This window comes from Mesoplodon densirostris, chromosome 12 (genome assembly GCF_025265405.1).
Source record: "Mesoplodon densirostris isolate mMesDen1 chromosome 12, mMesDen1 primary haplotype, whole genome shotgun sequence".
Lineage (NCBI taxonomy): Eukaryota > Metazoa > Chordata > Mammalia > Artiodactyla > Ziphiidae > Mesoplodon > Mesoplodon densirostris.
Window position 1 is genome coordinate 73,710,570 of NC_082672.1, and position 25,671 is coordinate 73,736,240.

General features: G+C 36.5%; 1 protein-coding gene across 1 annotated transcript in view; it reads right to left on the minus strand.

The window, feature by feature from the left end:
- EYS (eyes shut homolog) overlaps window positions 1–25,671 on the minus strand; it is a 1,591,612-nt gene that overhangs the window by 221,531 nt on the left and 1,344,410 nt on the right. The window contains exon 33 of the mRNA XM_060115102.1: window positions 17,195–17,415. Within this exon, the coding sequence (XP_059971085.1) occupies window positions 17,195–17,415 (221 nt within the window). The remainder of the gene's footprint in view (window positions 1–17,194; window positions 17,416–25,671) is intronic.

Genomic DNA, 25,671 nt, shown 5'->3' on the forward strand with positions numbered 1-25,671 from the left:
AGAGGCAGTTACTCAATGACACAGGTGATATTCTAGGAATCACAGGAAACTACCTTGCTCTGAATATTTGCATCAAAGCATGGATGTGAGTCTGACACAAGTGAGTTTTAAGCAAGGCTGGATAAGTTTTTTGGACTTCTGAACAACTCACTATGTTTCAGTAGGTTCTGACTCTCACTATTTAAATAAATCTGTGAATATGTGGAGACGTGGGAAGTCTGTAATTAATCCCCATGGGCAGTATAGAAGCTGCTTGTTCAAATCAAAAAGAGTCTTCACATTCTCTCTTTTTCAGCATCCTACACCTATATAATAAAATGTCCCTGCATCTGGATGAGGCTTTGCAGTTTAAAGCATTTCCACACATGTAACTTTGTTTCAGCCTCTTATAGCTCTGGAGAGTTGACCCAGCCAGCATTTAGATCTTCTTCATCTTATGGGCAAGAAACTGAGGATTTGGGAGGTGAAATGACTTGCCCCAAATCACATAGCTTTTAAGCAGCAGAATAAGTTAAAAAATTCCTCAGCAGCTTTTGATGAGATTGATTTGGTTGTTTACTTTTAGGTTATATAAGACTGTATTGTCACAAGTACCATTGGAATTACTGCCACATTCTATTTCTTTTTTTTTGATTCTGCTTTCTCTAATTATAATAAAAGGAGACTTTTCTAATGAAGAGACGTGCATGCCTTCTATACATATCTTCCATATTTATATCTGCTATTTGGTTCTATTTCAGTTTGACATTTCTCTGTTTTCTTCTAGGAATATTCTCTGAAAAAGACTCAGATATCAGAAAAATATTATGGATGCAGAGATTAGACAGGAGCTTTAGTTTAAAACAAAGATGTGGTAGCTCACACCATCATATTTTCAAGGACAAATAAAATCCTTTATTTTTGTAGTCTTCCTTGTAGCTTATTTGTCTACATCTGAGAAATAACAAAAGAATTACAGCTGGGTTTGCAGATGCATCAGAAAGGGGAAAAACATACGAGTATATATGGAAGCATTTTTTTTTCTTATTCTAAGAAGTGAATGAAAAAATAAAAGCACCTATGTTATTGAGATGGGAGCAGGAAAAGCAAGTGTGGGAGGATGGATAACCTTTGATGTCAAGTTGATTTCTCATATCTATGTGGTCCAATTTCAGTTTGAATATTAGCTGTGAGATCTGCAGTCCCCTGTTCTATAAGGGTAGAAAGATGAAGACAGAATATTCCAGAGGTTTCTCAAAACTTTAATAAATATCTCTCCTGCTAGATGACCCCTGATAAACTGCAGTCTTCCTTCCAGTAAAAAGCTCCCCAAGATGGGCTCAGAAGGGATGATGTTCACCACTATTGAGTCTCCAGTCAGCCATGCCAGCCAGTTGAGAAATTTCATTGGAGTTTTTCCTTATTTGGCAGTTTTAGATGTTTTTGTCAGTAATGTAAATTGAAGAGGAGAGGAACTCAGTAGGAATATGTGAAAACTAAGTCTATATTACACGAAATGTGCTTTGGGTTGTGCACGAGTTACACATAACATTTACCTAAAGGTGCAATGTATCAAAACTGAGCTTGCTGTGAAAGTGTACAGCATGAAGTCCATGTATTCCACTTCTGTTTATGTTGTGCTTGTGCCGTGGCTTCACAGTGACACATTTCTCAGTAGCATATCAATATGCACAGTTCTTGACACCAGCACTTATACATTATATTGTGGCATTTTCATCCCCCTTAAACTTCTTGAGTGTTAAGGTTTATGATTTATTTATTGTGTTACTTTTTTTTTTTTTTTTTTTCAGTACGCAGGCCTCTCACTGTGTGGCCTCTCCCATTGCGGAGCACAGGCTCCGGATGCACAGGCTCAGCGACCATAGTTCACGGGCCCAGCCGCTCGGCGGCACGTGGGATCTTCCCAGACCGGGGCACGAACCCATGTCCCCTGCATCGGCAGTTGGACTCTCAACCACTGAGCCACCAGGGAAGCTCCTATTGTGTTATTTTTTGATGTCTTGCAAGATGAGTAGCATATAGTAGTTGCTCTGTATAGATGCTTGTTAAACAGAACTGTTCCTTGTCTGAGAACAGTTTCATAACACAAAATCCATGAAAACTTCAGAAAAGGAAATTTAAGATATTTCTAACTTGGTTTTTATAAGTCTGGGCTTTAAAAGAGAGCCTGAGGATTTTTTTTTTCCATTGCTGATATTTAAGTTCTGGGCAAAAAGAATATCCCAATGGTTTTGGTATTAACTAACAGAGGGTGATAAATATTCTTAATCCCTTATCCCTTTCATTGTTATGGGCTCCTTAAATTACCTCATGCAGAATTATTTGAATTTATTTTGTTCTCTAAGCGGTATCATTATGATAAAAAATAAAACAAAGATTTGAAGCTAAACAAAGATTGGAGGATCAGTGACAAGTGGAAAACCCTGCCTTTCCCATCATTCTTGGTTCAGTACATTTGCAGGGGTCACTCCAAGTATGTGGGGATTGGACACCAACCAGCGTGTCTTTGAGAACCCCATACCTCACTCCCATAGGGCAGCCACAAAATTTGTGGGGTCCTGTTCAAGATGAAAAGGCAGAGAGTCTTGTTCAAAACAGAAAAAGAGCTTTGCACTTTCTCTGGTAGACTCTCTCTTGCGGTTACCATGTTCTCTGCTGTCTAACACTGTTGTGTACCCAATCCTGATGCTCCCTGCACCCACACCCAGGGCCTTGCCAAGAGTGGAGGCGGTGGGTACCGGCTGGACGGGGACCAGGAGTCAGGTGCTGGAGAACTCTTCCTGGAGACCTGGGGAGTGTGGGAATGCAGGACTCCAGGGCCCTGGCACATGCCCTGCTCTCTCTCCTTACTTCACTTACAAAAGCTAAAATCAAAAACAATATGTGGAGAGTTTCAAGACAGCAGCATCAGAGCATCAAGCCTCTGGTGCAGACCCTGTCCAGCGTGCAGCTTGCTGTGCAAATGCCATGGCCTCACGCCTGGGATGCGGGCTGTACGGCCCCCAGGAGAAAAGAGCTATGGGATGATTAGCACAGCTTGCTAGTAGGAAGAAGAGATGCTTCTCTCCTCAGTCCTGGGGCAGGAGGGTTGACATTGCCTTTCTCCTTCTTCGTTGTGACTATTTCCTCTGTTGGTCTCCATTTTCATCTACTTTGTTTTCTATAAAAATGATGAGGGAAAGGAAAGTGAACAATTCTGATAAAGTATAGTTTATACCAGTGAAGTTATGACTCTCATGCTAATATAATATGAATTCATGCCAAGGTTTTCTTTAACTCAGTTATTAATAAGGGAATCAGTAAGGTATCAAAACTAAAGAATATTTAAGAAGCAATATTAAGGTAAGATTGCTTGATTAGATATGAAGCTGGTTAATGTCCATTTAGAGTACTTTTCCGTTGGGAAAAAAAAATATTTTCATCTTTAGCTGACAGAAATCTACAAGTTAACCTCTGCCCCTACAAAGTTGTAAAATAAGACCAGACAATAGAAAGTCAAGTCCAGCACTAGCAACTGAACTCCCAGAACATCCAAATAATCTTTTCAGCTGTTCCACATTGAGGATGACTTATCTGTCAATGTAACTTGCCCCAACCTAGCATTACCTGAATTTTTACTTCATCTGACCACAATATTTAAAGATCTTCTTAATTGTCCTCCATCTGCACAGAAATAGATGTTCAACATACACAATGGTAGATTATAAAATAAGAGAATATTTCTCAATATATTTAAATCAGCAGGCATTTAGATTTCCCTTAATACTTAAATTAGGTATTATACTTCTAGACTTCAAACAACAGCATCAGAAAGACCTTTAGATTCTTAGACAAATTTTACTTAGAAACGTCTGGGTGATCTCTAGTCAGATGAGAAAAGACACTCAGGGAAGATAAATGTACACACATCACACAGAAGAGCAGATATGAAATTGAGCCTTGGGGTTAGGCCCCCCTGCTCCTGATACAGGGGTGACCCAGTGGCTCTGAGCAGTTCCTCCTCATCTGGACATCAAGTGTCCATTCACGTCTGCATCCCTGTCCAGGTGTACAAGTGGTTCACCCTCTGCTCAAGGGAAATTTCAGGCTCTCAGGACTCCTGAATCTGATAGTTGGTGGTCCACACCCAGGGCCAGTGAGGCACTGAGTCCCCTCCACTGCATCCTGACACTTCCCTCCCCACTACCCTTCCCCAGTGCTGTCCTCTCTCCATCTTGGGAGCAGAAAATGTTGTTCTGCCATCATGGATATAAATGTTTATGGCTCACATTTAAGACTAAAACAATTTTGAGGATTTAGCTTTTATTTCTGTGTGGATGGGTAGATTAGGGAAGGAAATAAAAAGCCCCAAAGCATTTGTGAGAGAGCAGAGGGGAAGGATATGAGTTAGGTGAGTATTCAGGTGTGATCTTACTAGAGAGTTCTAATGGATAATTTCCTAACTCAACACTTAAACTCCAAAATTTAGACATGATTTTCTGTCAATCCTATTGAATTTAAACTGTATTTATCATTAGACCTATTAATGCCAGACTAAAAAGAGAAAGTTGCATACATTGAAACCTATGGAAAGGTGAGTTAGGCATGAATAAGGATTCTTGGTATTGTAGCATACAAAACCTACTTATAGTCCCAACTATTGTGCAATCTTCTGCTTTGGAACCCTTTGAAGAGTAGAAAAAAATCCCACTTGTTGAACATTGTATCATCAGGCAATCACATTGCTTCTAAGAAAGAGAATGTACTGTGTGATGGGAATAGGTATTTCTGGAAAAAAATATTTTTGGGGATGAAATTATTTTAGAAACTTCTATGAAGTAGAGTTAAATGGGCTATATTCCATAGGACTTCTTTAACATCTTTAAATATGTTGTGAAACTCCAAGAGGGGAATATGAAATGGGATATTTAATGAATGTATCTTAAAAAAATGCTGTCTCCTCTTCTTTTCCTAAGGAATGCTTATTAATATATCTTGAAAAATACTTTTGGTAATTCCCATCAGGTTTAATCCCTTCTTTACAAAAATGATGGAAGTGATATCCAGAAATGCTTGATGGCCTACTTAAGAGTAACGGTGAGACACAGACCTCCTGCCTGTTGGGCTAGTTTGCAAAGAGGAAGCTGTAATTTTTATAGATAGCTGAGAATTTAATTGTAATTCTCAAGTCAGAGAACTGCTGAAAATGGTTACAGAATCACTTAATTTGGACAACTATGTTTTTTGTGTGATGGAGCAGGTAGTTGATTTATATTGCAAAGCTTGGGACAGAGCATTGATTTAAAGTCTAGATGGTTGTGATTTATCCTGTCTCTATGATCAATGTTGTCTTGAACAAATCTCTGAACTCACATAACATTTTTCCATTTGTGAAACAGAAATCTAAATCTATCTTCCAAAGATACTTTAAGTATTAACATCATTTTAAAATGAAATCACATCAGAACAATGCCATTATATCATTTTCCAAAAGAAAAAAAAAAAACACTTGGTGATTGTTAAGTTAATGGCAATTAGCAGTGTTAATATGTGGACAGTACTTGCTTGAAGCCACTATTGCATTTTAATCTCAATAAACAATAACCAAATTTATTTCCCAGTGTTTTTCCATCTAGTCTTTATATTCTCAAGTCTTTAGCAAGTTTTAACTTTCGGCTCCAAATCACTTGGGGTTTAGGTAGGCAGGTGGGAAAAAAGTTTCACTTCATTTTCTTAGACTAAAGGTTAAGCAATTTTCCTAAGGTACATAATGTGTCAGCAAATGGGCCAGGAACAAAATGTAAGGCTTGGAACTTTGTCTACTGCTGAACCAAAAGGATTGGTTTGTTTCTTTCCTAAATTAATTATTTAAAGGATTTTGTAAATCTAAGCCAAGGAAGTCTGAAGCTCTCACATTTGATTCCAGCTTTAACTTTACTCTGTTTTTATTTTGTTTGTCAAGGTTTTCACACAATTTTAAGTGTGATATCTAATTATATGTAAAAATCATAGAGATTAGCACAGTTTACTAAATCTGTGTGTGTGTGTGTGTATGCATGCACGTGTGTATGCATGGATGCAATCTGTAAGGATGCAATCAATCTGTAATCTAAACCATGTAGATTTAAATAAGAACAAGTACTTCTAGTTACAAAACAAACAGGTTTTAACACAAAATTCCCTACTAAAAACTCATTAACAAATAGTTATTTTAAGTAGAACAGTCAAGGATAGCATCTTAGCAGCTCATATTTTGCTTGCTGTTGCTTGAAGTAGAGAAAAAAATGTTAGTATTCTATAATAAAAGGAGTGGAAAGATGGTTTTCAGATGGGATTTAAGCCAGAGAGGTCTCTTTTGCCCAAGAAGATCAACCAGGGTAAATGAATTCTCCATGTATTGTTACCTAAAGGTAGAGAAAATTGAAGATGAGATTTTTTTTCCCTCTACCTGTTTGACCTTGCTGCATAAATATGATGTAAAAACTATGTGTGGAATTTGATAGTGGTCTTTTCCCATTGGTCAAACCTTGAAGCATTTAACTCTTTGAGACTTTTCAAATTTAGTGTAAATGATACAATTTTTTCCATGTTTAATCTTACTTGTTCTCATTTAAATACCATTGTATTTGGAATCATGACTTTAATGAAACTCTGCGCAGGACCGAAATGCTTTCTGCCCCAGAAAAGCAAATGCCCAACCCTTGTTGCTACACTCAAGGATGGCAGTAATAAAAGTGGTTAGAAAATCAATTTAAACTGCATTTGTACTTTACCAAGAAACCTGTGACACTTACAGTGGTACATTGGCGAGAGTTATGCTTTCCAAATACGTGATTTACTTTTGTAAGCAGCTAAAAACCCTGCAGCTTCAGTCACACTCGCCAAGCAAAATAAATGACCCCAAATAAATCCATTTTCACTATACCTGGCACTTGTAGAGTGGGGGAAATAAATGAGATCAAAAAGGTAAACAACAGGCTATGAAACCTGGGCTCTTTTAACCTAAGATTGCACTTTGTATGTATAAGTGAAAAAACTCATTTTATTCCACAGCCCTTAGCATAAGCAAAAGAGTATGTAGACAATGATACCATGTCTTATCCTTCTTTGTAAATCCCATGTTCACACTACTTCACACCAAAGAGGTGCTCTGCCATGCTGGTGGCGTGAAAGAGACACAGATCATATTTTAATCAAGTAGACTCAAATTAAAATAACTTCTAAACATGGGTATTCCAGGAAAAAAATAGAAAAAAATTACCAAAATACTATGTTGTGATGCATTACGTTTAGTCTAAGTGATAAGGAGACTGTTTTTTCTTTTTTCCTACTCATAGCATTTGTATATTTGCTTTTCATATCATGGAAGACTAAATGAGTTTATTCTTCTTAATACTGTCTTGCTTATGGTCACCTCCAGCTTGCTGAACATTCAGGATAGTGTGTGGGGGGGAGTTAACACTGAAGCACCTGTGACTCCCATCTCTTGGTGATGTGGAAAGGGGCTGGTGTTTAGAAAATGTTCAAAACTTAGAAATAAAGCAAAAAGATAACTACACGTTCTATTAATATCATACTAGGGTGTTTTATAATAGGCCTGCTCAAGGATTATGTAATTTTCTAGAAAAATGAATTTTTATTTGGCTCACTATTTACTATTGATTAGGCCCAGACTCTGGGAAGTTACATGCTAACTTGTAGAATTATGTCTGATGGAGATGCAAATGAGTACAGATTGGTAGAAAAGACAAGCACAAATTTACACTTTATTCCTGTGTAAGATACTAATGAGTTTTGCCTCTAACCTAGTGATCTTATTTCAGCTTTCATTCTGTGCCTATATATGCTCAGCCTCCTGAATTCTCTTTGAATCAACCTTACCAACATACTGGGTTTGTCATTAATGAGATAAATATTTTTTGGCATGTGTTCACTATACACTTGTATGAAAGTCAGGTTTATAACTTTTTGAAAATTAAGCTTTGTTACATACCTTGAGTTACCTCCTTAGCCAAGACCCTGCCTAAGAGGGGCAAATGTTAGTGTAGATTTTATGGGGCACACAGCTTATATAATCTTTGATCCTTTATAACAAAAAGGATTCAAAAATACATATACAAACTTATGTGTAAAAGAGAATATTTATTTACAGTGAGAAAAGAAATCACAATGAATTACAGGGAAACAAAGAGATTTAGCTCTCTCTCTGAAATCTCCTTAGGCTCTTCATAGGAAATGCTTACATGGAAATGGTTCCTGATTGCAGCCTGGTTTCTGCTCTGAAAGAGGACTATAAAAACGCCCCTGCAATTCCTAGCAACTCTTAGGTCTCAGAAGGACATGTGCAAGGGTGGAAAACTCTATGCTTCATTAGCTTCAGAGTAAACCAGCTCTGCTACTGGGCAAGGGAGCACCAGCAGGTAAAATGTAAGTCTGGGAGGAGCAAACCAGAGAAATTTGCCCCTCAGGAAGCTGTGCCAGGGAGTGGCCCCTTGGGCAGGGCTTGATGAATACTCACACATGTGTGTCAAGAGAAGCAGCACTGAACTTCTGTTATAGGGAGAACATACAAAACCATAATGGCACCAGTTAATCAGAAAACCTTTGTACATTCTTGCCTACTTTGTCATAGATTAATTGACCATAAGTGCCTGGGTTTATTTCTGGGCTTTCTATCCCGCTCCATTGATCTCTATTAATTTTTGTGCCATTACCATACTGCTTTGATTACTGTAGCTTTGTAGTATAGTTTGAAGTCAGGGAGCCTGATTCCTCCAGCTCCATTGTTCTCTCTCAAGATTGCTTTGGCTATTTGGGTTCTTTTGTGTTTCCAGAAAAATTTAGTATCTTCAATAAGTGGTGCTGGGAAAACAGGACAGCTACATGTAAAAGAATGAAATTAGAACATTCTTTAACACCACACACAAAAATAAACTCAAAATGGATTAAAGACCTAAATATAATACCAGATACTATAAAACTCCTTGAGGAAAACATAGGCAGAGCACTCTTTTTTTTGCGGTATGCGGGCCTCTCACTGCCGTGGCCTCTCCCGTTATGGAGCACAGGTTCCAGACGCACAGGCTCAGTGGCCATGGTTCATGGGCCCAGCCGCTCCGTGGCATGCGGGACCCTCCCAGACCGGGGCACAAACCTGCGTCCCCTGCATCGGCAAGCGGATCCTCAAACACTGTGCCACCAGGGAAGCCCCCAGAAGAGTCTTTGACATAAATTGTAGTGATTTTTTTTGGAACTGCCTCCTAGAGTAATGGAAATTAAAACAAAAATAAACAAATGGAACCTAATGAAACTTAAAAGCTTTTGCACAGCAAAGGAAATCATAAACAAAACAAAAAGACAAACCACAGAATGGGAGAAAATATTTGCAAATGATGCAACTGACAAGGGATTAATCTCCAAAATATACAAGCAGTACATATAGCTCAGTATCAAAAAATAACCCAATCAAAAAATGTGAAGAAGATCTAAATAGACATTTCTCCAAAGAAGACATACAGCTGGCCAAAAGGCACATGAAAAGATGCTGAACATCACTAATTATTAGAGAAATGCAAATCAAAACTATAATAAGGTATCACCTCACATTGGTCAGGAGGGCCATCATCAAAATGTCTACAAGTAATAAATGCTGGAGATGGTGTGGAGAAATGGGAACCCTCCTACACTGTTGGTGGGAATGTAAATTGGTACAGCCACTATGGAAAACAGTATGGAGGTTTCTTAAAAGACTAAAAATAGAGCTACCATATGATCCTGCAATCCCACTCTTAGGCATATATCTGGAGAAAACCATAATTTGAAAAGATATGTGCACCCAAATGTTCATTGCAACACTATTTATAATAGCCAAGACATGGAAACAACCTAAATGCCCATCCACAGATGAATGGATAAAGATGTGGTATATACACACACACACACACACACACACACACACACACACATATATACACATACATACAATGGAATATTACTCAGCCATAAAAAAGAATGAAATTATGTAATATGTAGCAATATTATGGACATAGAGATTATCATATTAAGTGAAATAAGTCAGACAGAGAAAGATAAAAATCATATGCTATCACTTATATGTGGAATCTAAAAAAAATTATACAAATAAACTTATATGTAAAACAGAAATAGACCCACAGGCATAGAAAACAAACTTATGGTTACCAAAAGGAAAAAGGAAGGGAGGGATAAATTAGCAGTTTGGGATTAACATATGCACACTTCTCTATGTAAAGTATATAACGAACAAGGACCTACTGTATAGCACAAGGAACTATGCTCAATATTTTGTAATAACCTATAAGGAAAAAGAATCTGAAAAAAAATCCCCAGATATATATGTATGAATAACTGAATCACTTTGCTGTACACCTGAAATTAACACAACATTGTAAATCAACTATACTTCAATAAAATAAGCTGAATAAAAAAATAAGCAAGGCTTTTAATCCTTAAAATTAAATCGCTTCTGCCCCAAGACAGCCCCAAATCTGGAGAAACTGGAAACAGAAGAGGGATAGAGAGGCATCAGGCAGAACACATCACATTCTTTCCCTGTTCAATTTCTTAAGCTGGGGGTCCATCCAACTAGGCAGGGGATAGGAGACAGCCCAACTGGATATGAGTTAGAAGTTTTAAACTGGAGGAGGTTGAACCATATGCTTTTAATATGTGAACATGAACCTGCATGATATTCTGTTAAGGGAAAGTAAAGAGAACCCATAAAGTACGTTTGACATCAGTGAAAGGAGAAAAATGAAACTGTTTATATTTGCACCCTATAAAGGTTAAACTGCTTTCCATGAATGGAGTACATGGATAAATGTTGTAAATGCACAACTAATTAACACAATTAAAGAAATGAGAACACCACATATGCTTCTAAGTTTTTACCTGAAACTTGGTGGGACGTTTTCCCTTTTCCCCTTGTTTGAGCAGTAGGGGTCACCTACAGCTGAGATGTTTTGATGCTCAGCAAACTTTTACACATGAGAATAATCTAACCAAATACAAAGTAGTCCTCTAGTACAAGAGACATTTAAATACTGAGGACAATTTCAAACATGTTGAATGCAGACAGAACAGCAACTAAGAAGAGGGGTTAAATATTTGAAGATGTTATTAGTCTAAATGTGGGGTGAGAAATTGTCATGAAATAGGCACTTTTCCCACTTGGTATTTAGAGGACTTGGGTAGACTGCTGGACTGGATTAGAGGTAATCTTTCGGGATACAGAGTATTAACTAAAAGTTCTCAATAGTGTTGCCTAGTTACATGTCACTGTGACATGACGGTGAAGACAAGTGGTCATTCGTGGGGTGTCATCACTCACTACAGAACAGATGCAAATATTAGTACACAATACCCAGATTCATTGTGTTCTATAGTAGTTGTCACTATTGCAATTTCAAGTGCAATTTATGGCTCCTACCTCATTTTGAAATGCTTAATGATTTGAAAACTAAATAACTCAGAAATCATGAAAAATGACTTCTTTTCACCTGACAATATAAAAAAAGTCTATGAAATGAGATAATAGGGACAAATGTATTGAAAGAAAAGAATGAAAGAAACGAGCTTTTACTTCTATTTTCACTGGACACGGAGGGCAATGAAAGTTACCTAGTGTTAAGAAACACATATACATTTTTCTGAGGTTCTTGTTGCAGTTAATTTTATGTGTCAACTTGATTGGTCACAGGATGCCCAGATAGCTGGCTAAACATTATTTCTGGGTGTGTCTATGGGTCTGTTTACAGAAGACATTAGTACTTGAATTGGTAGACTGAGTAAAGAAGATGGCCCCTCCCAATGGGGTGGGTCTCACCCACCCCCTGAGGGTCTGAGCAAAACAAAAGTAGAGGAAGGCTGGGATTTCTCTCTGTCTGACTCTGAGCTGCGACTTTGACCTTCTGCCATCAGCACGCTTTCGAACTCAAACTGGGATCTACACCACCAGCTGTCCCGGTCTCCAGCTTGCCGGTGATATAATGGGACTACTCAGCCTCCATAATTAAGTGAGCCAGTGCTTTATAATGTATATCTATCTATCTATCTATCATCTATCTATCTATCTACCTATCTATCTATCTATCTATCTATCTATCTATCTATCTATCTATACATTGCTTAATATGGAAAAAATTAAATTGAGTTGGACTTTCCTGGTCAATTAATTGACTAAAACTCTATTATCCATCTGTTGACATAGTGCAGTGATCTGCAAACTATGGCCTTTGGACCAAATTTTGCCAGACACTTATTTTTATAAATAAAATTTTATTGGAACACAGCCACATACATTTATTTATATATAGTCAATGGCTGCTTTGATGTTATAGTAACAGGGTTGAACAGTTGTGAGACAAAGTCTAAAATATTTGCTATCTGTCCCTTTACAAAAACAGTTTGCTGAACCCTGCCCTAGCACATGGAGGGCAGTACTGGCTAGTGATGAATCAAAGCTAAGAGAACAAGTAGATCCAGAAAGATCACATTCATTCACATCTAGGGGTTATTGACTTTCAAGGCATGGTCAAATCCATTCCTAAATTCTTAGCTCCTGGCATGAATTTAGACTAAGTCTAAAATTCATGTCTCAATAATTATTCACTATAATATCAGTGACATACATTCTTGGTGCAGTTGTTATACAGGGTATATTCCCAAACCTGATGCTCCATTTTAATTATTGTTTAACCTATTTTAAAATATCTGACACAGAAAGGAGAAAGTGATTTAAATGTCATCTGTTTAATTTGCTAACCTTCCCTTGCCCTTTGGAAGCAGCTTGTTCAAAGTCCACAGAGATTTGGGTACTCAGAATTACCCTTCCGTATCACTTTTCTAAAGTGAATTTTGGTACATGCAATTTGGATTTCTCTGAAATGAGCAACCACTGGGGTTTGAAAATTCTAACACAGATTTATAACAAAATGAAAAACACTGGATACTGTCCAGAAACATGTGATGGTACTCAAAGCAGAATGACATTTGCTTGGTAAAGCTGCTGAAGTGTCACTCCCCTTAAGACTTTTCAACGTGAAATTTGTCTTCTTGTAAGCAGATTATTTTCATAGACAATGTACGATAGAAACAGCACTTAATAACAGCAAATTATATTAACCAAGCTGCTAAAATTAGTGAAGATTTTGTTTATAAATAGCTATATTGTTGTGTTTTATTTTGTGAACCCTAAAGTTTAGCTCTATCTGGTACTGAGCCTTTGTTCACTCACCATTTTACTCTTGTCTAGAGCACACTTTTTTTTAGGGTTATCTGTTGTTAAACCACTATTATTCTTTACATGTTGGGAAAAGTGGGCTTGTATTCCCAGAAGACACCCATTAGAATGCTCAGTGTGTGTGTGTGTGTGTGTGTGTGTGTGTTTGGAGACTGAAACACTTCTCCCTCATTATGATACATTCCCCAACCTTTAGATGAGAGTCCCTGGACTAGAACAATTAAACTGTGATGAGAAATTATTATTTACATTTTCAACTGAATGCATCATGTGCACATGCTAGAGTCTTAAAATACTGGTGTCTTTATATCTTGAGACAAGAAAGCAGAAACTTACAAGTCCTTTCTTCTTGTCTTTGTAATAATGACTCTTTTATTATGAACATAGATGATTTATTACTTTGGAAATAAAATAATAAAACTTGTAGACATAAAAAGAATTCCATCAGGTCATTTCATCCATCCCCTTTGGATCCAGAAATGTTGAGTACTAATATAATTTATATAAATTGCTCTGCTATTTGGAAAGCTGTCTTGAATCTAATCTCCCTTTCTGGGAAAGTAGGAGAAGAGAAGGGAAGTTTAGAAGTCTGCCTGGCTAAGCCCAGGAGTGGGATCAAGTCAGATGGTGTGGACAGACTCAAAGGGTGAAAAGGTTTGGAAGAGAGTTTGGAAGATGTTGGAGAGATTCATTTTATCATGTGGCAGCACACAGAGGAAAGGAGCCTTTGGCTTTGGCCAGCAACATAGATGAGATGTAAGTTTCCAAAGACATTAAGCCAGTTCAGATCCATGTTTTCTATGTTAGAAAACATGGCTCAGTAGCAGTTTCTCTTGGTTTTTTGGCTGGAAAACTTTACACCACTCATTGTATTCCAAGTGTGAGCAGGCTTCTGCTGGGGGCAGATTGTTGGTTGTGGTAGTGGTTCTTAGGACCTACTTCTTTGATCTGTGTTCTTCTCGTTGTATGGAACATACTCACAGCCTCTCAGAGATCTCCTTCAGTACATATTCTGGTTCTCTTTTTGGGTTGCTGCACAGACTGCTGAACTGCTCTGCTCTGATTGTGTGCTGATGTTTTAGACAGAACAGAAGGAAAGCAGCATTCTCATTCCGATGACCTTCCCTGTGGACCTATAACTATCTGTGCTCTTTGCTCTTCTTGTATTAAACTTTTGACCTCCTAGGGGCTGTTCTTATGATCCTTCTGAGAAGTCTTTTTTTATTATTGTTGGTTGGGAACTGACCAGCTCCAGTCTATGATGGTGTTGGCATGTACAGGGAGATGCTGAAATGAAGTCACAGTTGCCATAAATCAGCATGTTCTGGATGCAGTGATGTAAAGGGTGGGTTATGGAAGTTCAGCATTGGCAACCAAGATAGAAATCTTGCTGTTCATAGAAAAGGAAGAAGTGTTTTATTTGTTGGGTACACAGCTGGTAAGTCTCCATTTTACTGGCCATAAGAAAGCACGTACAGATCTGGAAGACCTTAACTAGTGTTTGCCAAATTCTGTTGACATTTGAGTGGATTTCTCTAGAGTAAAGTTTGAGAGTTTGAAAGATTGAGAAATGGATATGGAAAGCCAGAATAATGTATGTGACTGAAGAGAGATACATTTCTGTGGGACGTTTCACCCTAAGGTTTGAAGAGCTGGTAAACTTCTACACTAGAGTGAAAACTCCTTGTGTGCAGGACAGTCTTGACCTCACATTTTTGCTTCACAAAAACCTTGGTTATTAGTTGTCCCTCAGGAAACATTTGCTGAAGGACATATAAGAGAATGACAGGCAAAGTATAATTCAACCTAGGACTGCTTATAACTATCTTACTAGGATGACTATCCTGACTTTTATTTTCAAGTATATATTAAATAACAAGATTGGAAGTAATGTGAGGTTCTTTTAAGTTATGAAAATGAAAGGTTTATTTAATTTAACATGTACCTGGTTTACAATATCTGAGACAATTAATGTTCTAAAATAAAACAAACCCTTCCCTACTTCTCCAAGTTGGTAATGTTAGATATTTATGCAGAAAATTAGAGGGTATTTATTTTCTATGCTGCATAACAAAAAATTACCACATAATCAGCAGTTTAAAACAACACACATTTATTATCTCATTGTTTCCCTGAGTGAAGAGTTTGGGAAGGCCTGACTGGGTCCTCTGCATAAAGCCTCACAAGCTCAGTCAAGGTGTTGGTCAGGTTGGGGTCTCATCTCAACATTTAGTTGGGGAAAGACCTGCTCCCAAGCATATGTGATTCGTGGTAAAGTATAGTTTCTTGCAGTTATAGGACCAAGGACTTCAGATCTGCTGGCTGTCAGTCAGTGGCCATTCTGGTTGCTGCTGCCCCCACTGCCTTGTCACATGGACCTTCCCCAGATTGCTTCACACTTTGTCAAAGCTGGCAAGAGACAGAGTCTCCTTGCTCACAATCCTGTGTGACATAATCATGGAAGTGACATCTCATCACCCTATTTTATTGGTTATTCTGTTGATCAAAGGCAAGTCACATGTTTCAGTTATTAGAAAGTCAAGAGGAGAAGACTTTATCCTGTTTCTATTTCACTTAGTTAGGCAAAAATGTATTTTTTTTCTGCAGAGTTCTGAAGTTTGTCCTGCTGGATAATTTTTGCATTATTACAATTAAAAAATAATCGCTATTAATGGGTTCCTTATAAAACAGAATACTTACTAAGTAAAGGCTTGATTTTGTTTCCTTCAGACAAGCGAACATAGCCAAGTAAAATTCATTCATTTAAAATCCTTTAAATCTTTATCTGTTATACTTTACCTATGTGAGATAGGTTGTTATTTTACAAATGTGTAAATTAAGTCACAGACTTAGACACAGTTAATCAGAAGCAAAGGTTTTAGACACTCTAAGAGCTGATACCTTCCTTTCTCACTATGTGTTTTCTTCAAGCTTATTATGGTCAGTTTGTGACTGTCTGGTAAATATATCACCCTGACTTTACCACATCTGTCCATTCCTCTGTCTTGCCTTGTCATTTTGTTCTCTCCATCTGTCTATTTTCTTTTTCTAATTGAGTGATTACTTTCAGAGCCCATCTCTGCCTACCATTTCCTATCCTACTTTTTTGATAGAATTTTTCTCTTCCTCACATTATGCACATAGATATTTACATTTATAGTGTCATTAACTACTTGATAACTTGTCCCTTAGAAACACTGACGTGAATTAATTAAGATAATTCCTGTGAGATTTGGTCAATTTCTCCTTGACTTGAATTATTATAATCTGTACATGTTTCAGCTTCCACTCTGTCATTATTTGTAGCCCTGAAATAAAGATTTCTCAGAGGATTGAAGAAATTGGAGAATATTTTCTACACTGCCCAAATGAGACTCCTTCAGGGTCAATTCACTTAAGACATGTTAGTGGAACAGAAAGTAATTTTAATTAAGATCTTCTTAAGCTTATAAGCATCATGAATCTTTACTTCCAGGTGGAAAAAGTCTATGTAAGATATTTCCTCCTTGAAGTAAAAGTTGCCAATACAAAGAAGAAATGGATATAGGTATTCTTTTTCCATCTCTAATCTTAGAGACCTAAGTATATTTATTTTTAAGATGAAGCAAAAACAAACAATAAAATTAATGCATCAAAACCATTATCAATGAATAATCTCTCATTCATGTTTTCAAAGAGCAGAACACCTTGGTAAAATTGCACTTAAATCCATTTAAACTTGCCAAAATCAGGTCTAGTTACCTAGTGTTTTCAGAGTTCAGAAATTTCTGACATTGGAGCCACAATATATAAATTTCTTTGAGCAAACCTCATTGTCTAGGTGATGTATACAAAAACTTGGAAGTTCCCGACCTTTCTTTTCTATCACCCAGATGACAGTGCTGCTGGTTTTGTTGTTCTAAGAATTTGGCTGGAGGGCAGGAGGCTAGTACATACCTGACACAAGTACCATTATTGCGGCACAGATGATGCTCACACCGAGGGATGTGGCAGTTCTCAATGTTTTTCCCACTCAGGGCTTCATCGATGAGGAAGAATTCTTTGTTGTTTACTTGAAGCTCTTGAATGCAGCCCTTGAATCCATAAACCTGGCCTGCATTGTTAGGAATCTTAACATTTGCAGGGATATGGCCAAGGAACAATTTTTCAAAATATACCTTTAGGAAAAATAACAACAAAAAATATTTTTATGAAGTGTTATCAGATTATATGGGAAATACCTAGATGTTTTGTTCTGTAATTACATGTATTGATGTGTTTTTCTGCATAAAACAGGCTGTAATTTCTGCTTAATTTTGTCATCACTAGTAAGTGGTAGGACAAGTTACTTTAGAAAAGGGCATTTATTTTGCAAGTTTTTTGTACCTCTCACAGTATCTAATAAAATTTAGTAAAAAAAAGGGGGGATATTGAACAAACCTTGCTGATTGATTACTTTGAAAGGTAGTTTGAAATGCAAGGTATTTTGCATTTTAATTTTGCATTGAAAGGTATTTTGTTTGCATTTTAATGCGAACATTACCAAATAATAATAGATAAGGAAAATGAAGCGTTGTTAGTTAACTACTGTTAGGGATTGAATTTTCTCCCCCTAAAATCATATGTTATAAAGTCCTAACCCCCAGAACCTCAGAAGGTGACTTTGTTTTTCTTTTTTTAATTTATTTTATTGAAATAGAGTTGGTTTACAATGTTGTGTTAATTTCTGCTGTACAACAAAGTGATTCAGTTATACATATATATACATTCTTTTTTTTTGATAGTTCAAAAAACTATAATAGCAAAATTAACTAACAACTTAATGTCTATCAAAAGAACAGTCTTTTTTTCATATTTTCTTCTATTATGCTTTATCACAGGATATTGAATACAGTTCTCTGTGATATACAGTAGGACCTTCTTGTATATCTATTCCATATGTAATAGTTTATATCTGCCAATCCCAAACTCCCAATCCATTTCTCCCCCTTAACCACAAGGCTGTTCTCTATGTCTGTGAGTCTGTTTCTATTTCATAGATAAGTTCATTTGTGTCATAATTTAGATTCCACATATAAGTGATATCACATGGTATATGTCTTTCTCTTTCTGTCTTATTTCACTTAGTATGATAATCTCTACATCCACCATGTTGTTGCAAATGGCATTATTCCAGTCTTCTAAATGGCTGAGTAGTATTCCATTGTATATAGGTACCGCATCTTCTTTATCCAGAATGTGACTTTATTTGAAAATAAAGCTTATACTCATTGGCTAGAGTGATGATAAAGTCATTTGCACAATGTTACTGCTACTTGATCTCTCCTTTCCCTCCCTGCAGCAACATATATAAATTGAACTCTCATCATTTAGATGTGTGTAAAATGCAACTCCCCTCAGTAGGAATTTATGAGCTGCAATTAGAGTCTGGATGGACTGGTAAATGAAACCCTGACCTTCAAGGCTGTTGGGCATATGACAGACAGATGTAGCAGGATTTGTGCATTTATATCTCTGACATCTTTATCTCTAAAACACACTAAAACACTCCAAGCTGATGTCTGAAAAGTATTTAAATTGATATTACAGATTCATTAATATGGAAAAGCATGATTCTAAGAATTAAAAAAACTAGAAACAAATAAATAAGTTAGGCCACTAGGGGGAGGAGGGAATGGGAGATGCCCAGTGATACCATTTAATATTTACACTAATATGTGCTGGTTTGATGTACGTGTGTTTTTAGAGAACAGAAGCATGTTCAATTCTAGGAAAACCAAAGCATCTCCACGGCCCATAATAGATCAAACTAACTATTATTGGAGCTCTTGTTCTTATTTTAGTAACTCGGGCTCTGTTTCAAAGGGCAGTCCTTCAGTTTTTCTCTGAATACTTCATATAGGATTCAGATATGCAGTCATCCAGAGGATAGCTCTCTTTCAGTACAGTGGGGTGGAGTGTTCACGGTGTATTGATAGAGCCTTTATGCAAATAGGAGTACATCTGTTTGTTTTCACATCTTTTCTCATATTTAGGTGAATTACTCTAGCAACCAGTTATCAGAGCTCTTTAATCAGCTAAGATAAGTGACTCACTGCTAATGCAATCTGGGATCCATCGTGAATTTACAGACTCAGCGAATCCAAGGCCATGGCCTTCCTCTCACTGAAGACCTCTGACATTTTTGTGTATTGATTACACACCTGGAAGAGCAAACATTTCACTGCTTTGACAAGTGTGCTGTTTTAGCACAAAACTGATAGAGAACGGAAAAATACCTTCCTCTTCTGTCAGCTGTAGACAGATCTGTGGCAGAGTTTACAGAGCTGTCTATGATTTATTAGGTCATTAAAAACACCCAAACAATGGAAGTAGATGGCTCTGTATTTCTTCTGTTCTGAAGCCTAAGCTTAGTTGGAATCCTGAAACGTCTAAAAGAGCAGTTGCAATTGACTGCACATAGATAACCATTAGAATGGTTGACTTCCTCCATCCTGGGCTCTCAATTATCCAAGAGCTGCCTTTTGTGTGTATAATCATTCCTAAGGAGACAGGTCTTTAAATAAGTCTTTTCTACTAACTCCTTGTGAATCCGACTATGGAGAATAGAGTCTGACATCAAGATATCATCTTACAAGATAAAACCACAGAGAACAGACATGGACAATCAAGGAGAGATCATCAAGATAATGAAAAATATGAATAGTGACTGAGGGATAAAGGCTCCACATCTGACAGGAGAGAAATGAACATTCTTTTTCCCCTCAGAGTGTATCTTTAAAGGAAAAATATAGTCTCTCTTTTACAATATGTAGGAGTAAAATAAGAAAATAGGCAAAAGACAAAACATGTCTAAAAACTGGAGGCTGGGGAGTGGTGGACACAGAGGAGAAGCTGCTTTATCTCCTTTTTGTTTTGTTTTAATTTAATTTTAGATATTGGAATACTACATATATTTCTGTAGTGATGTCACGATTCAATGTATAGCTTTGTCTTACCGTTTCAAATCTTTTTGAAGTCAAATAACTTTTATGTTAACGGGAAGGTAATGGCAAATGTGCCTTTTACTTAAGATTAACTATTGAAGTGTACGTATCTTTAGCCAAGAATATGATGACTTATAATTGGAATTAACTGACTTTTACTTGTGTTGTTACCAAATTTTTGTTTTTAATATTATCTGAATTGTATGCAGACAAATTCAAAATCAGAAACATCAGTAAAGATGGATAAATGATGTTTTGTGTTTGTGAAGAAAGTTTTATTTAAATAACTTTCACATATGATTTGTCTTAAATTCTTAAACACTGTTTGGAGACATTAAATGAAAGGGGATTAAAAGGAAGAGTCAGTATTTACCTAAATCAGTATTTATCTAAATTCTCCATCTCTTTACAGTTCAAAGATTACTCCCCTCCCCCACAGTATGATAACCTGCGAGCATAGTCTCTTCTATATTAATCTATAGCCCTTTTTAGGTCAGGGTGTCCAACATGGTCATCCTAGGGTTCTCTCACTGTCCACAGAAGTGGTTTGCAAATAGCAGGTTTAATACAAGTCTGTTACAAATGACCTGATTCATGAAACTCAATCTTGCTCTTCTTCAGTCTCCTACTTGTCTTTTAGGCCTCCTCTCCTACTTTACACTTCCTTAGAACCTGGTAATTTGCCAAATTCAGCATATGTGAGGTCTCACTGGATACCAACCAAGAAGGAATATTAATATGGCTTGAATTCTAATATAGCTCTCTTTATTTAATATATATGGCATAGGGTACAGAGCAGTGCTTATATGAACTGCTCAAATTTCTTATAAGATTGATATGAAGTAGCTCACATTTTTTTTAAAATTTAATAAATATCAGTGAATACCTCATTAGCCCCATACTTCACAGTTAAATCTTTGATTATTAAGACTTTCTAGGATAAGGAATGTTCTCAAAATAATATCTTCTCAATTTGTTGAAGAACTGAACTTTAGTGAAGCAATCAATAGATTGAGTTGCTGCCTGTGAGCAAGTGGTATAAGGAAGTGGAAATACAAAAGGAGGATGTAGGATGACTCTTGTTCATAAGAGAATGAAATGTAATCATGGGAAATAAACATAAAGAAATTAAACAGAAAATAGCATCATACAGATCATCAAGATGGCAGAAAATGAAGCTCCAGAAACTCTTTCCTCCATGGAGACACTGATTCAACAACAATACACAGACCAAGTCTCTTTGTAAGAAATACATAAGTTCAGTTAAGAGACACTTGTACCCCAGGTGACTGTGAAACCATCTGTGTTGAGACTGGCAGGAAAATCTTTGACACTCACTCACCATAGCTCTCCCACAGACTCAGTGAGACATAATTGGGAGAAAACTTCCAGCTTTGAGTCTTTCTCTGGTGAGGGAAATAGAAGACTAAAACATATATCCAATGTGCAGCCTTTTCAGGGTGCTGCCCAAGAGACTAGTTTCTGTCTTGATTGAATCTAAGTGCTGACAGGAAAGGGTGCAAGGTTGGGAAGCCCTGAGAACAAAGGTGAAGGTTTGGACTAGCACACATTCACTCACTATAGACATCCCCTTCCCCACCCCCAGCTCAGTGGGAAAGAATGGGCAAATCCCACAACCCATGACTTCTCCCTGTGAATGGAGTGTGCATTCAAAATAATGTCTTTTCAGGGGGGCTACCTGAGAAATGGTTTCCCTGTCTCTTTTGTCTTAAAGCACTGACAGTACCTGGCATACAGTCAGCTCTTTGTGTCCACGGGCTCTGAATTTACAGAATCAACCAACTGCAGATCAAAAATATTCAGAAAAAAATTCCAGAAAATTCCAAAGAACAAAACTTGAATTTGTCACATGCCAGTGATTATTTACATAGCATTCCAACTGCATTAGATATTATGAGTAATCTAGAGATGATTTAAAGTATATAGGATGTGCATAAGTTATATACAAGTATGGCACCATTTTATATAAGGGACTTGAGTCCATGGATTTTGGTATCTGTGGGGGGTCCTGGAACAAATCCCATGTAAATACCAATGGAAAACTGCACTCCAGATGCCTGTGGGGGGAGTCACTGAAAACAAAAGAGAGCTGGACAGTGTGCTGCTGCTCTTAAGGCAGCATGGCCTCTTCCTGGGGCTGGGGCAGGGTGGAAGAGTAGAGAGGCATGGAATATGTTTCCAGCATTCTGGCTTTTCAGGGGTATTCCTGAGGGACTGGTTTATCTTTTGCCTGATTCGGAGTTCTGACACAACCCACATACTCCATAGAAACTTTGGGGCTGCTGAGAATGAAAGAGAACTGGCTGGCCTGTAGCAACTCCAGAGAACCTGTTGTACTGCAGACAGACACCAGATGGAGCAAAAGATTATAAGCAACTATAAAAAGAAACTGGGAAATTCCTATAATAGAGAATTTAAAAGATAGGCCCAGAGAAGACACAACCACAGAAAAGGTTTGAAAGGTTCCCAGAACCTCTCACTGGGATGATTAGTGAAGGACCTTTCCTATACAAAGCAAGTCCATGTGGCCGGGAGAAATGGCTGTTTCTTCAAAGGTGTTGATTCCATTACAAAGTTACAAGGCACAAGAAGAAACACAAAAACATAGTCCAATCAAAGAAACAAAATGTCTCCAAAAACCAACCCTAAAGAAACAGAGTTATATACATTACTGACAAAAAAATCAAAATAACTGTCATAAAGATGCTCAATGAGCTCAGGAAAATGAAACATGAAGAAAATGTTTATTTTTTAACATTTGAAATGTTTTATATTCTTTACTGAGAATATCAATAAAGAGATAGAAAATATAATAAAGAATAAAGCAGAAATTTTGGAGCTGAATATAGAAAAGCTGAAGTGAAAGTTCACTAGAGGGGTTCAACAGGAAACTTGATCAAGCAGAAAAAAGAATCATCACACTCAAATAAAGGTCATTTAAAATTATCTGGTTAGAAGGGTAAAAAGGAAAAACGATTGAAAAAAAGTGAAGGAAGCCTAAGGGACTTATGGGACACCATCAAATGGACTAACATATGCATTATGGGAGTCCCAGAAAGGGGAAGGGGGAGAGAGACAGAGAAAAAGAGAGATGTAGAATGCTTATTTAAAGATATAATGGCTGAAAACTTTCCAAATCTGGGGAAGAAAATAGACATTCATAATCAAGAAGTCCAAAGGACTTCCAAGAAAGAACTCAAAGAAGTCCATACCAAGACACATTATAATCAATTTGTCAAAAGTCAAAAGAAATACAGAATTTTGAAAGAAGAAAGAAGAAATTGAGCTGTCACATACAAGGGAGCCCCATAAGACTCCCAGTGTATTTCTTATCAAAAACCTTGCAGCCCAGAAGGGAGTGGGATCATATGTTCAAAGTGCTCAAAATAAAATGATACCAAACATGAATACTCTATCTGGCAAAACTATCCTTTAAAAATGAAGAAGAGATAAAGACTTTCTCAAATAAACAAAAGCTGAGCAAGTTTATCAGTACTAGACTTACCTTACAAGAAATGTTAAAGGGAGTCCTTCAAGTTGAAATGAAAAGACACTAGACAACAACATGAAAGCATATGAAAATATAAAGCTCACTGGTAAACGTGGCTATATAGACAAATATAGTAATGTAATGCTGTCATACTGGTGCATAAATCACTTGTAATTCTGGTACTGAAGTTAAAAGACAAAAGTCTAAAAACACTATATAAAAATGTGTTAATTATGCACATATTATCTGTATCTATATCTATATCTATATTTATATCTATATGACATCAGTTACATAAAGTGTGGAGCAGGCAGAAGTAAAAGTTTAGAGTTTTTGTATGTAATTGAAGTTAGGTTGCTAACAGCTTAAAATAGATTGTCATAACTATAAGATGTTCTGTGGTAACTTATGATAACCACAAGAAAATGTCTAGAGAAGATACAAAAAAGAAAATAAGAAAGGAATCAAAGTATGTTACAAAAAATCAATAAAACACAAAAGAAGAGAGCAAGAGAGGAAAAGATGGGGGGAAAGCTATGCAGAAAACAATGATTGAAATGGAAATAGCAAGTATTTATCAGTAATTACTTTAAATATAAACGGAGTAAACTCCCCACAAAAAACATAAAGTGGCCGAATGAATAAAAAAAGATTAGAAAAAAAAAACAAGATCCAACTATATTCTATCATAAGAGACTCACTTTTGATTTGAGGACACACATAGCCTGAAAGCAAAAGGATGAAAAAAGATATTTCATGCAAATTGTAATCAAAACATTGCAGCAGTGGCTACACTTACATCAGACAAAATAGACTTCAGTCAACAAGGGACAAAGAATGACATTATATAATGATAGTAGAATCAATTGACCAGGAAGATACAATAATTATAAATATATATGCACCTGACACCAGAACACTAAAATATATGAAACAAACATTGACAGAACTAAGGGAGAAATGGACAGTACAATAATAGAATGAGATTTTAATATCCTACTTTCAATAATGGATAGAACATTCTTATAGAAAATAATAAGAAAACAGAGGGCTTGAACAACACTATAGAACCTATAGACCTAACAGATATATAGAACATTCCATGTGACAGCAGCAGAATACACATTCTCCTTAAGCACACTGCAATGTTAACCAGGATAGATTACATGTTAGGTCACAAAACAAATCTTAACAAATTTAAGAAGATTGAAATCATTCCAAGTATTTTTTCCATTCACACTGGAATAAAACTAGACATCAATAGCAGAAGGAAAAAATGGAAAATTCTCAAATATATGCAAATTAACAATGTGCTCTTAAACAACCAATGGGTCAAAGAAGAAATCAAAAGAGAATTTGGAAAATATCTTGAGACAAATGAAAACACAACATACCAAAACTTATGAGATGTAGCAAAAGCAGTACTGAGGGAAGTTTATAACAGTAAACACTTCCACTGAAAAGAAAGAGCTCAAATCAACCCAACTTTACACTTCATAGAATTAGACAAATAAGAACAAACTAAGTCCAAAATTAGCAAAAGGAATGAAATTATATAATGATTATAGCAGAAATAAATAAGAGAATAGAAAAACAATAGAAAAAAATTAACAAAACTAAGAGTTATTTTTCTGAAAAGATCAAAAAAATTGACAAACCTTTAGCTCACTAATTAAAGAAAAAGAGAGAAGACTCAAATAAAATCAGAAATGAAAGAGACAACATTACAACTGATGTCATAGAAATAATACAGATTATAGAGATGACTATGAACAATTATACACCAACAAGTTGGATAACTCAGGAGAAATGGATAAATTCCTAAAAACATACAACATACCAAGACTGAATCACAAATAGAAAAGCTGAACAGATCAATACAGAGAATGAATCAGTAATCAAAAACCTACCAACAAACAAAGCCCAATACCAGATGT